Genomic DNA, 12,933 nt, shown 5'->3' on the forward strand with positions numbered 1-12,933 from the left:
GGATGGCTGTTGCACTATCCTTAGCCACAGAGTTTTAATGTTTATTTACTGGTGCAGCTATGCTGAGCCGTTTGCCTGCATCCGTTCGCATAAGCATCTTTCAGCCCTGTGGGGTGGGTGTTGTGATCAGCCTCATTTTATGAAAGAGGAAACTGAGGCACAGAGAGACTCAGTAGGTGGCCCAGGGTCACACAGCAAAGCCGGGATTTGAGCCCTGGTCCGCTGACTGCAGAACTCCCTGGCGGTCCCTTTCCTCTTCAGGCCTTGTGTCCTTACCTGTCAACACTGGAATGGGGTGGTTGGGTGGATCTTTCATTCAGGATTGCTCAGGCCATGTGGGGAGCAGGAGGCAGGTGCCCTGGGACCTCTGGCCAGGACCTTTGGGGGTTGAACGATCTCAGGATCTGATTTCAGCACCAGTGAGGCACTCCCCTCCTCTCCCGAAGGTTGAATTCACTATGGCCCGAAAAGTCTCAGGATGTGACGTCAAGAAAGGGTGAGGGGCGCTGCCGGGCCACTCTGCTCCAAGTAGCTGGCCCCTGGCCCCTGGCCCCTCCCGTGGCTGGCCAACCTGTCCTGCAGCCCCATTTCCCAGATCCCAGCTGAATCTGGAACTTCCATCTTCCCTGCTGGCGGGTGCTTCCACCCCAAGGGCCAGTGGATTACTCAACATTTGGTACAGGGAACTGCAGCCCTGTTCTGGCCTCCTGCTCCTTCCTTGGGCTTTCTGCCTGCTCCTGGGCAGCATCCCCACCCACAGACTGCTCAGTTAAGTGATGGCAGCTTTCCACCTCCATTCTCGTGTAGATCCCCAGGGAGCCACCAATCCGTGGGACTGTCACTGCTCAGCCAAGCAAGTGTAATGGTGGGGTTCCCGGGGTCCCCAGGTCCTGCTTACTCTGCAGGAGAGGAGGCCAAGGCCCTCCAAGGTTCTGGCAGAGAAAGTCAGAGCAGAAGGGTCAGCAGGGAGGAGGCTGGAGGGTTGGGGATTGCCCTGAGTTTTGAGGCCAGTGTGGCCGAAGTTTGCATCCTGCTTCTGGCTTCTCCGTGAGCATTGCCCCACCCCCACCCCCTTCGTTTTCTCAGCTGCAAAAAGCCTTTGCCCGCCTTACAATACTCAGTTAAGGCTCCCAGCAGGCCCTGGCACACAGGTTGCTTGGCCAAGGCTTGGCTTGGAGTCAAGGTCATAAGCGGTCTAAAGGAGAACATTTGTAAGTTTGGGCATTATCCTGATAGCTCACACTTGCTGAGTGTGTGCCAGGAGCCCTTCTCAGTGCTCTGTACATATTAGTGCATTTTTTGTGCTGTTATTATCCATGTTCTCTGTCTGAGGAAACTGAGGCACAGTGTGCCGTTTCCTTTGCTGGGGAGGTTGCCTGGGCAGAGAGAGAGAGAGAGAGATTGAGGGCTGTGTGTGTGGGCATGTGTTGGGAAGGACAGTCCGACACGACGGCTCCGGGCTGTTGGGGGTCTCCTGATGAGCTGGTCTCCACCACGCCTTGCTTTGCTCAACCAGTGGTTGGTTGTTGCAGAGTTGGGGTCTCACCAGGGTCCCCCGTGGCCCTTCCTGCTGTGGGTCCTGGTGCTGGGGGGCAGGGGTCTGGCATTTTAGGGACAGGTGTTTCTCCATTTGGGAGGGTCCCACTTGCCACCTCCACTTTAGGGAGAAAATGAAGGCCCAGGGAGGAGGGTTCCGAGTTCCAGGCGAGGTACCCGCAGCTCATGGCCGTCCTTGGAGGCATTGCCAGGACTGTTGCCACATCCTGGGGTGGCCTGTGGCCTACTCAGCTGGACTCTGCCCCTTGCCAGTGTGCAGAGCCACCAGGCCTTCCTTTGTCCTCAGGTGGGGTGGGATTGGGGCTCTGATATTTGCCCCTCTGCCCCCACCCCAGGATCACAACAGACGGGCTCTGCTTGGCTCCCTGGCCCCAGGTAATCCACCTGCCTTTCCTTTGTCCCTCAAACTCCTTTTCACTTCAGCAGACAGATAAAAGGAGTGTTGGGCTAGGTTCAAATCCCAGCTCAGTCACTCACTCACTAGGTAGCCTTGGTCCAGTTCACACCTCCTCTCTGAGTCTCAGTTTCCTCAGCTGTCAAGTGGGGACAAGCGAGAATGCCCATCTCTCAGGGGGTCTGTTAAGAGCAAAGAGTAGGGACCAGGAAAGCCTCGGGGAAACTGTCCAGTCTGGGGCAAGTGGTGACGGGGCTGGCAGAAGCGACCCCCAGCATGGCCCCTGCCCCTCCCCACGGTGTTCACAGAGGACACCACACACACTTGTGTGCAAGCATGCACACACTCATCACTGTCAGTCAGCAGCGATTTCTTGGATGGGTTAAGTTTGCTTTACCTCTTCCCAAGTGTTTCTCAGTTCGTGAGTGCGGTCATTTCCAACCTCACCCGATTCATTCTAAGATTCCCTAGGCCAGCTGGGTAGCAGTACACATTTCTGGACCCCTGTCCTGAAGAATCAGAGTCAGTCTATCTGGGGCGGACCCCAGGACTCTGCATTTTCAGATGGCATGCCCGGTAATTTGAAGTTCAGGCAGGCGTGAGAAACTTGGTCATCCGTCAGTGCCTCCTAAGAGTCCCGAGATTTCAGCAGGTGGACACTTTTACCTCTAATGGGACCTGTTTTGCAGATGAAGACCCTGAGGTTTCCCACGGAGAACTTAACACTTTGTCCAGTGACAGCTGGCCCTCTGCAGGTCCCAGTGCCCGGTGGGCTGGAGAAGGCAGGGAGGAGTGTGGGGTAAGCAGGAAGAGCTTCTGGGAGGAGATGACACTTGGTCAAAGGTGGCTGGAATCTATCTAGACTTAAGAGAACCCATAAGCAAACCTATAGCATTGAGGCTGGGGAGAATGAGGGGGCCCCAGAATTCAATAGGGGCAAGAGGAGAAAGGTGGAAGACAGGGAACAGGGATGGACAAGTACACTGAACCTGAGCTTTCAGGTGAGGGTAATTTAGAGGTTATTTTCCAGGTAGCTGGGAGCCACTGATAGTTCTTGAGCTGGGGGCTGACGTGGCAGGCTATAAGGGTTTGCTAGAAGTAAACCTGGCAAAGCTGGTGGAAGCAGAGGTCAGGGCATGCCTCCAAGGGAGTCCGCAGGAGCTGGGGTGGCCCGGTACTGAGACCAGCACAAATGACAGGCTATAAGAAGGCAGCACCATATTCCCAGCACGTATGCTCCGCGTGCACCATCAAAACTTAAGTAGAGTTGCAAAGAAATGTTACAGGTGACGGAGGCTGTCCCTTAACCTGGGAGGTAGTCTTCCTAGCCTTCCCTTGAGCCCACCTGCTGCCCCTGGCGTGGATTTTAACGCTGAGTTTTTCTTCTAGCCAAGCAGTATCTGCTGTTAGGCACCATCTTGTAAAGCTGGAAGTTGCTGCCGCCGCTGCTCCACCATCCGCCAACCTGACAGAATTAGATATGAATCCGGTTCACCCAGGTTTGGAATAAGAGCTTTACTTTCAGCCTCTGGTCACCCACTCCCACTGTATCTCACAGGGTTGGGGTTGTTGGGGACCTTCCCCCTCCACCACTTCCTTCACGCCTCAGTTTCCCCACCTGTGAAGCACGTTCCCTCCGGCTCTGCTGGGCTGTCTGTAAAGAGGATGCTGCTGGTTTGCACCATCGTTGCATCATCGGTTGGCTGAGGGTCAGTTTCCCCATCGGATGCGCAAAGAATTGGGATGAGATCTAGGAGGGGTCACCCCGCCCCCAATGAGCACTTAGCAAAGCCTGCAAGGGCCAGGAGAAATTTCACTTCAAAGTCTGTCATTTGCAGAAGAGGTTCAGGGAACGCACTGAAACTTGAGTGAAACGTGATTTCCTAAAGATTCAAGGCTCGTCCCTCTTGGAAGGATGACGATTCCAGTAGAGTTTTGATCATTTTTGTCGAAAGTGCTCAGAGGTGGGGGGAGAAGTTACCTCGTTTCTTCCGCGGAGGGGCTGGATCATCCGCCCTCTGTCTGGGTGGCCAGGGCGCTGTTCCGGACAAATGCGCTGGGGTTATTTTTTATTTTTGTTTTTTTTTTTTTCGCTCCAGCCCCGACCGGGATGCCCTCAGTATGACTGAGAGGTGAAGGCTGTTTGACCTGATCTTGAGTTGTCGCCAGAATTAAGCCCTGAGCTTTCTGTTCACTTAGTAAGCCAGGCGTCCAGAAACTTGCTAATAAAATGCGGTTCCCGCTCACAAGCTAGCTTGCAGACTTCGGGGCGTCCGAGGGAGTAAACAGACAATTGTGAGCAGGCTGGTAAGCCGGAGACAGAAGCGACCAGACCTGAGCAGCCCGGGGCGGGGAGGGGGGCGGGTGCTCGCCATGGGGCTGACCCGGCTGGGCTGAGGCTGGAAGATTGTCTGGGAATTAGTCAGGGTTCGCCAAGCTAAGGAGCCCAGGCGTGGGGGGCAGGAGAAAGCGCCAGCCTTGTGGCTCAGCGACCCCTGAAGGTCTTGGGTGAGTCCTGGACAGGGGAGGGTGCTGGAAACAAGGCCTCCAGGTAAGAGAAGCCAAACTCCCAGCAGCAGCTCACTCTGCTGGGGGTGCAGAGGTGGCCCAGCTCCGGCCTCAGAGGCAGACATTGCTGGTTGCTGGACAATCACCCCTCTGTTTTGCCGAATCCCAGGCTGTTTCTTTCCGCTGGTACCGAGCTCTTGTGGCACTGAACTCTGGGTGAGCGGGACCAGCAGGTGTGAGCTAGGAAGGAAGGAAGATGGCCCTTCCCAGTGGTTTAAAAGAGGAACAGTGGGGATGAGGAGGTTGTTGACAAGCAGTTGAGGAGTTATAGGGGCTGTCAAATGCCATAGGTGGGACGTGAGGTTCGTTTGACAGTCGAGGCCTGGAGAGAGAGAGAGAGAGAGAGAGAGAGAGAGAGAAGGTGACTTGCCCTCGGGGCTGTTCGCCCAAGACGCCCTGGCTGTTTCCACGGAGATGCGCCTTCCGGCCAGCCCTGGTGACGAGCTGAGGGTGGCTGGGCTGTGAGCCGGGTGTTTGGCCCCAGGCGCCTTTCTCTGACCTTGCCACTCAAGGCCTGTCTGCTTCCAGTTTCTGTAGAGCCAGGGAGGCGCTGGCCTCTGTTTGCCTTTCTTAGCCAATGGGAGAGAGAAGGATGGCTCGAGGGTTCTTACTCCCAACCCCCGCAAAGGGAAGTTTGAGGAAATGAAAACTGAGCTTTTCTATTTCCTCATCTTTCTTTTTTCGTGGTCCCCAGAAATAATCCTGCGTTCTGCAGGGCCTGCCCTGGGGCTCAGGGTTGATGCTGCCCTCACTTCTGGCAAACCCTGGGCTGCAGTGGCAGAGGGCCTGGGTGCTGGGGGAGCTGGAGGGGGGAGAAGAGTGACAGGCGTGTCGCTGGGTGAGTCAGTACCAGGAGGCAGTTGCCTGCTGACTCACCCACTCCCCAGGCTGGGCCTCTCCAGCAGCCTGACTCGGGGAGAAGGGGAAGGGCCAGGGAGAAGGGGTTTCACTGACCTCCAACCCTGTATTCCAACCCCCAGCCCCCACCAGGCTTGGGCTGGCCCCGTCTGAGCATTTTGCTGTTACTGGCCAAAACACATCAGGAAAAAAAACTGAAACAATACAAAAACCAAACCCCCAACTTCACGGACAAGTCCAGCAGCGGGCTAAAGGCGGACACAAATGGCTCGCCAAGTCAGGGCCAGGCGTTCCAGAAGCCCCCGTGTTTGCAGAATCAACAGATGTGCTCATTCCGAGCCCTGCCATCTGTTCACAGATGCACGCCCACGGAGGACCCTGTGGCATCTCTCCTTTGCCTCCTCCTCCTCCCTCTGTAGCTAAGCTTTGCCATATGCTGGAAATTTACTGAAGTGTGTTTGGGGTCCAAACCCCTCCGATAGCATCTGTGAGGTTTAACTGTTCTTGTTCTCTAGAACATCCCCTTCCCACATGCATCTGATTCCACCCAGCCTGCCCATGAGGCCCAGCTCAGAAGGGTGTAAGGTAGCCGATTCCTTAAAGCCTTTTTCGTTTGACCAGACCTGTAACTGCTACCCCTCCTTTGAACTTGTAGAATGATTTTAAAAAAATAAAACACAGTTAGCACTGTGAAGGCAGGAAAGCAACCTCCGTGTTCTCTGCAGTGTCTCTTGCCTGGTATGCAGTAGGTGCTCAATTAATGAGTGCTGAAGGAGTCAGATGTCAGTTGGGGCCTCCCCAGAGGGAGTATCGCCCCAGGTAAGTAAGTGTTGGCTCTGGGCTGGGAAGCCACTTGCCTGAGCTTGGAAGAGTGATCCTGTTCTTTCCAAAGCCATGGCTTTACCCAGGGAGAAGGGAGGAGGGGCAAAGGGAGGAGGGTGGGGTGTGGGGAGGGGGGATCCAGGCTCCATGCAGGGACAAATGTTTCCTCTGCGTTGTTCACCACAGTATTATCAGCCCTTGGCCAAGGGAAAGGAATTCCAGCCACCCATCCTTGGCTGTGAGCTCCCTCTTTGCAAAAAAAAAAAAAAAGAAGAAGGAGGCAGCCCATCCTGACATCCTGATGTTATGGGAGCTGGGGGCTCCTTGAGGTTCCAAACTCCAGCTTTACCGACTCGGGCCCCACCATAGAGTTGCAGCTGCTTCCAGAGAAGTCCCAACATAGAGGTTGGCCCTGGAATCCCCTTCCAGGCAGTGACAGACAAGCTGGGGCTTTTAGTGAGTGGGGAGGCTGAGCCCTCCTTGGGCCAGTATAAAACTCCAGAGGATCCCTCCACCTTCAGGATAAAATCCAGGTGTCTGAGTATGGTCTTCAAGGCCCCATTTCCCTCCCAGCTCTAGCACACGTCCCATTTCTCCTTGCTCTCTGCCCTACCCTGGCCTACTCTCTGTTCCTTTAACACACTTGGCATGATCTTTTGTACATGCCATCCCCCTGTCTTTGGAACCCCATTCCTCCACATCTCCGCTGTAGAGATCTCAGCTTCAGTGCAATTGAAAGCATGCACCTTGGAGCCAAGCCAAGGTTCGCATCCTAACTCTGTGATCTTGGGCAAATGGCTTCACCTCTCTGGGCCTCATCCAGGCTGCTGCGAGGAGTAAACGAACTGGGACATGGGAAGGGCTCAGCAGAGTGCCTGACCCCAGAGAGCCCTCCCTGCCTTCCCAAGCTAAAGAAACCCCTGTTCCCCCTGTCATCCTGCCTTGTTGTTTTCTTCATGCCTCTAAGAAGTATTTATTCATTTAGTGTCTACCTCCCCTTCTGGAATGTCTGTCTGCTTCTTAGGGTTCACCCCTTTGTCCTTAGCTCCTGGGATAGTGCCTGGCACATGATAGGGTAGATTGTCATTTGCGATCTGTTGTACTGTCACTGCTTGCCGTGGTTTACCCTTGCTGCCGTTTCACCCCCGCCAGGCAGACATGCAGAATAGGGAAGTGACTCTACCCGCGTGACCCAGCAGTGCTGGGACTAGCTCCCTGCTCAGATGCTGCCTTGGAAGGCCTCTGATGCTTGGCATGTCATGCCCCCACCCCCGCCCCCGCCAGGTCACTTCCCTTAGGTGGGGCAATTTGCCCGGCATTTTTGCCCTCCTCCCCTCCGCCTTTGACAGGGCCCATTCCTGCCACAGTACTGCCTGCATCTGTGCCTTCTTTGCCCTTCCAGGGTATCTGGAGTTTGCTTGTCTGCAACCTTCTTCCTCTTATTTTCATTTCCGGCTGCCCATTCATGGTTGCTTTTGTGTCAGGTCCTGCTGCCTCCAAGGAGGAGAAAAAAACCTATTTGAACCCAGTCCCCAGAACTCGTGTTTGTTTACCTGCAAACATTTTTGCTAGGGGAAAGTGACAAATGACCAGGTGGCCGTAGACGGGGGTCCATATCCTGTCCACCAACCCCCTCCCCCATTGTCCCAGAGGCCAGTTCTTTGCAAAACCTGTGTACTTCAACTTATTTTTTTCCTCTGCAAATCGCAAAACCAAAAAGTACTGGAGGTACTGTACTGCCTACTCACAGGTCTCTATCGGGGTCATTTTCCTCCTGGGGTAGTCCCAGTGGAAATGGCACTGGAGCCCCAGGTGCAAATCCTGCTCCACTACCCCCTTGCTGTGTGACCTAGGGCAAGATCAGCCCCTTCTCTGAACCTCAGTTTCCTGACTTGTGACAGAAGGAGATTATGGGAGTCTGGACAGAAGTAGACGCTTCTTTAAATTGAAGGCTGACGGAGCTGCAGGCAAGGGGCTTTCCCTGGAGACAGGGGGAGGTTTCAGAGGGAATAGGGTAGGGGAGACTGCTGGCTCAGGGCAGCAGTTAGCTAAGCAGAGGGGAAGGTCTTGCCTGCGGACCCTGACACCTCTACTCCGAGAGGTCATCGTGGAAACAACGCCCCCCGACAGAATTCACTTTCACTAGCAGCAAATACTGTTGCTCATTGTTTTGGCTTTGTTCTGGACAAAACAATGTTTGATTTCCTGGATGACCTCACTGGGAAAAGCAGCTGGGGTTGTGAGCCTGTCCTGCTTTCCTGCAGGCCACCTTAGGTCACCTGGGGCAAACCAGCCCCACACTTGTGTGTATTTGGCCTGTATAATGTTTAGAAATTGGAAAATGTGTGCACACACACTTACCCAGGTTTTAATAGCTCTTGAGAAATTGGAGACTCTGGTCTCAGTGGACCCCAGTCCCAAAGGGCTGCTGCAGTCGCTGGAGATAAGGAGCAGCTGCCCCTTTTGGGGGCTCCGGCGTGCCCTATTTGCTGCAATCCTCGCTTCTTCCTGCAGCCTCTCCCCAGCCTCCCTTTCCTCCCATCCTTTGCTCACCTGGTCCCTGGAGGCCATTGAGCCTGCCATGCTTGAATTAGCCTCTCCTCAGGAATAGATAACCAAGACAGAAGGATCTGGAACAGGATTCAATCAAATTCTTTAATATTGTAAAGGTGTAATTTTTTTTTTTTTTTCCCATGGACAGGCACTGGGAATCAAACCCAGGTCTCTGGCGTAGTAGACAAGAACTCTGCCTCTGCGCCACCATCACCTGCCCAGTAAGGGTGTAATTTTTTTTTATGAGGCGGAGGGGGAAAGTGCCTTTTTTTTTTTATTAACTTTCAATAACAGTTACCCCAGTTAGAGTGTGAAATGATACTTTTAACACAACTTAGATTTTTTTTTTCAGGGGGGTCTTAATAATTAAAAATGCCACTTCCTTGGGCCAGGGGTGCTGGCAAGCAGCAGTCATTGCTGATCCACCCAGCACTGCTTCTCCTGGACCCTGTGGCTGGCGTGGGAATCTATGGAGACAGTGCTGGAAGGAGCCCTTTGCTTAGCCCATTCCGTGGCTCTGGACACTGATGGTTCCCCCAGGGGGTTCCCCAGCCCCTGAGCCCTGAATTATCATGTGACACCCCCCTCCACTTCCCTGTTTCTTCTGCCTAGTTCCCTAATTTGTCAACCTCCATCCAGCCATCTACATCTAGCTTCTTAAAGGAGCCAGACCCGGTTTCCCTTTGCAAAGTCTCCAAAGCAAGTGACCTGAGACAGTCTGGTGGATTGAGACATGGACTGCAGGGGCCAAGGCAGACTTTGGGGGATGTTTGCAGCTCAAGTGGCCTTTTCCTCTCAGTGTGACCTCGGGCAAGTGTCCTCGTCTGCATGACAGGCCTGGTGACAGCGCTCGCTAGGAGAGAAACAAAAAATGCGTGCAAGGCATTGGACACAATGCCTGGCACACAGTAAGTGCTCAGTAAATGCAGCTTTCTTTCTTTTAAACAAACACTTGGGATTCAATGGCCTGGCCCATAGTCTGATGAAATCCCAATGCAGTTAGCTATTTTCTCCAAGAATAGCTCATATTTCTAATCACGTAGTATGTACCAGGCTTCATGCTGAACATTTTACAGGCATCATCCTGTTTAATCCCTTGGAAGTGAGTATTATTTTTAATCCCCATTTTGTTTTTTACCAACATGGAAACTGAGGCACAGAGAAGTCGGCACTTGCTCAGGGGTCACACAATTTAGTTCTGGCCTCAGTCCAGAGTGAGAAGGAGGCTAGATTCTGCTGTGATATGGGCAATGTAAGGGTCAGGCCATTTGCTTACTTCTGCAGCAAGCCCAACATTCTGGGGGCCACTCAGGCCTCAGTTTCCCCTACCTATAAAATGGATCTATCGTTTGCGTCTCCCCCCCGCCTCCAGTTCTGGGATTCCGGTTGCTGCTTGCCCAACCCACAGAACAGCAGCACCCCCAGAGGTTTGCTGAGAAACAGTAAACTATCAAATCAGGTACTGAAATCTTTCTTAGAGGCCTCCTATGTGCGAGGGACTTTCAGGGTGAGGGAAGCATTCCAAAGAGGAAAAGGACAAAGTACATGCTCTCTTGGGGTAAAAAAAATGATAGAAGCTCATGAATGGCTAAGTCAGTGACAATAAGAGTTTTAAATCATTGTTCCTGAGAGCAGAGAGAGACGTGTCAGAGGCCGGTCATTTACTTGCAAAGGTTCCAGGTCTGCAGGAGAAGGTGAGGTAGGCTGGAGTCCTGGTGCAGCACATCTGGGAAGCTTGTCCAGGAGAAAGAGGCAAGAACTTGGTTTCCCCAAACCCTGGGGCCCAAGTGGCAAAGGCTGGGCGGAGGTGACTATAGCAGAATCTATACCTCAGTTCAAGGTCAACTGGCTGGTGTTTGGATACCCAAGGGCCATGGGGTGGAAGGGCACCGGGAGGCAGGTGGCATGCCTGGTTGTTCCCAGCCCTGCTCAGCCACTAACTCTGTACCTCCTGTGTGTTCTTTCCCCCTTGAACTTCAGCTTCCCCACCTACAAACAGTGAAGGGACCTTCCTCGCTTCTAAGCTTCCATTCACCCCAGCGGCTTAGATATTAGGCAGGCCAGTGCTGGAATTCTAGCTCCACACCCTCCTTCCCAACTGTGCAGCCTCAAGCAGGCCACACATACCCCTACCCAAGCCTCAACTTCCCTTATCTATGAAACAGGACTGCAAATCCCTTCCATGCTAAGGTTGCAGAGGAGCAAATGAGGAATCATGTTTATAAATAGCTCCGCAGAGAGTAAATACTCAAAAATCTGGTAGTTTTAAAATGTGGCGAGCAAAGGAACATCTTCTAGACCCACGGTGTCTCTAGAACTGGGTTGAACCTGTCCACATATGTGCCAACACTGAACAAGTGGTGTAAAGCGGTCTTCAGGCACGGCTGGCTCTGGCTGCAACCTCTGAACCGGAGACAAAGGCGTTTTCAGCTGGGCAAGGAGGGAGCTGCTTTATCAAAGCTGATTTTAATCGTGTATAGCTGTGATAACCAAAAAGGAAGCTCTTAAAATGGGGAATTATGTATCTCAGCTGCTACAAAATCACCCTGGGCTCAGCGCCAAGGAAAACAGCTCTGTCTCTCGTCAGCGGACAGCAGGGAAGCAGGCTGCTCAGTGCGTGTGGAAGGGGCTTGCTCCTAGCACTTACTGCACCACAGGGCGCCAGGTTGTGGGGGGCCGATGGGAGAGAACTGGCAGATCTGCTTGCGAGTCTGCAGTGATGGACGGAGCTATTGCAGGGAAGGGGACGTCAGGCTGGGCAGACAGAAATGATGGGCAATTAGGCGGGAGCTGAGGGTTTGTGTTTAACAGTGGTCACATCACTACCAAGCTGAGTGACCTCCAGGGTGTCACTTGGCATCTCTGGACCTTGCTGATCTTGCCCTAGGTTAGAGTGGGGGCCTTACAGATCCCAAGCTCAGGAGTGGACCTGGGAAAAATTGTAGCATTTAACGACAGTAGTAATAGTATGAGTTACTATTTATGGAATATCAGCTACTATTTATGGAGTACCAGCCATGGGCCAAATACTGTGCTAAGCACTTTCTAGGGACCCCTCTCATTTAATCCTTACAATCTCTCTTTGAAGTGGGCATAATTATCCCCATTTCACAGATGAGGACACTGAGGCCCACAGAGGTTGACTGATCTGCCTTGAGTCACCCAGCCAGGAAGTGGCTGTTAGCCTCTCAGCCAGGGCTTCATACCCTCAGGTTCCTCCAGGGACCGAAGGACCCAAAGCAGCTGGACAGGGAGCGGGAGGGCTTCCCAGATAGAGGTCAGAGCAGTGGCCCAAGGAATGGGAGAAACTAAAGCAGGTCCCCGTGGTGACTGGCCCAAGGAGAAAGGGGAATGAATGGGTGGGAGGTGGGGACAGGGCCTGAGGGACCCTGTTGGCCTGGTGAGGAGCGTTGTGTTTTCTTCTGGTTGTAACTGGGGGTGGGGGGCGGGGCGGGATTTGGGATGAGAAGGCATTGTGATGTGAGTTATGCTGTACTGAGTTCCCTGTGGCTGCTGTGTTGAGATAGAGTGGGTGCGAGGGACAGCGCAGGAGGGAAGTAAGGGTGCAGGGTGGCAGTAGGGAGGCCTGCAAGGACCTGTTGGCAGGACCTGAAGCGTGGTGGTTGCCATGGCAATGGGGGGATGTAGGTGGACGGCAGGAGGCAGAATCAGCATTGGCCAGATCTTGCCAAAATGGGCCTTTACGGGTGTAGAGTTGGTCAGATGCCCCAGGGGGACTTGGAAGGAGCCCTGGGTCCCAAGAGGAGTTCAGGGGACACCTGCATCTGCATCTGACCTTACCCAGATGTGCTTGAGTCTGAGGCTTGGCTGAAGCCGCAGGCAGGGGCCCGGTGTGCATGCTCGAGGGGCAGGTGGGGCCCGGCTTTGCAACTGCCACAGGTCAGAGAGGTGGTGGTGACGCAGGGACACGTCCATGTGTGCCCTTGGGAATGGGGACGTGACAGGCCCCTGCTCTGCCCTGTTGAGCCCCACCCACCCTGGCTCAGCCACGGGGGTCAGAAGGGCAGGGTCCAACCAGAAGAGGTGGCCCCAGCGTGGCCCGGACTTATTTTGGAAGAAACCAGAGAGAACTTGGAGCAAAGAAGTCTCACAGATCCCCAGTCATGGCCCCGAAGTTTCTGGAGGATCTCTGCCTGCCAGTGTGGGTGCGGGTGGGCCTG

General features: G+C 53.8%; 1 protein-coding gene across 6 annotated transcripts in view; it reads left to right on the forward strand.

The window, feature by feature from the left end:
• SLC6A6 (solute carrier family 6 member 6) overlaps positions 1-12,933 on the forward strand; it is an 80,079-nt gene that overhangs the window by 23,335 nt on the left and 43,811 nt on the right. For 3 of the 6 annotated variants that reach the window (XM_077116429.1, XM_077116426.1, XM_077116428.1), the window contains exon 2: positions 3,341-3,450. The exons of 2 other annotated variants lie outside the window; for them this stretch is intronic. In XM_077116429.1, coding sequence (XP_076972544.1) covers positions 3,432-3,450 — 19 coding nt within the window. In that variant the 5' untranslated portion in view covers positions 3,341-3,431. Of the gene's footprint in view, positions 1-2,640; positions 2,751-3,340; positions 3,451-12,933 lie in introns of all 6 variants that reach the window. One more of the 6 variants, XM_077116427.1, reaches the window with a different exon arrangement.

Source organism: Tamandua tetradactyla, chromosome 9 (genome assembly GCF_023851605.1).
Source record: "Tamandua tetradactyla isolate mTamTet1 chromosome 9, mTamTet1.pri, whole genome shotgun sequence".
NCBI classification, from domain to species: domain Eukaryota; kingdom Metazoa; phylum Chordata; class Mammalia; order Pilosa; family Myrmecophagidae; genus Tamandua; species Tamandua tetradactyla.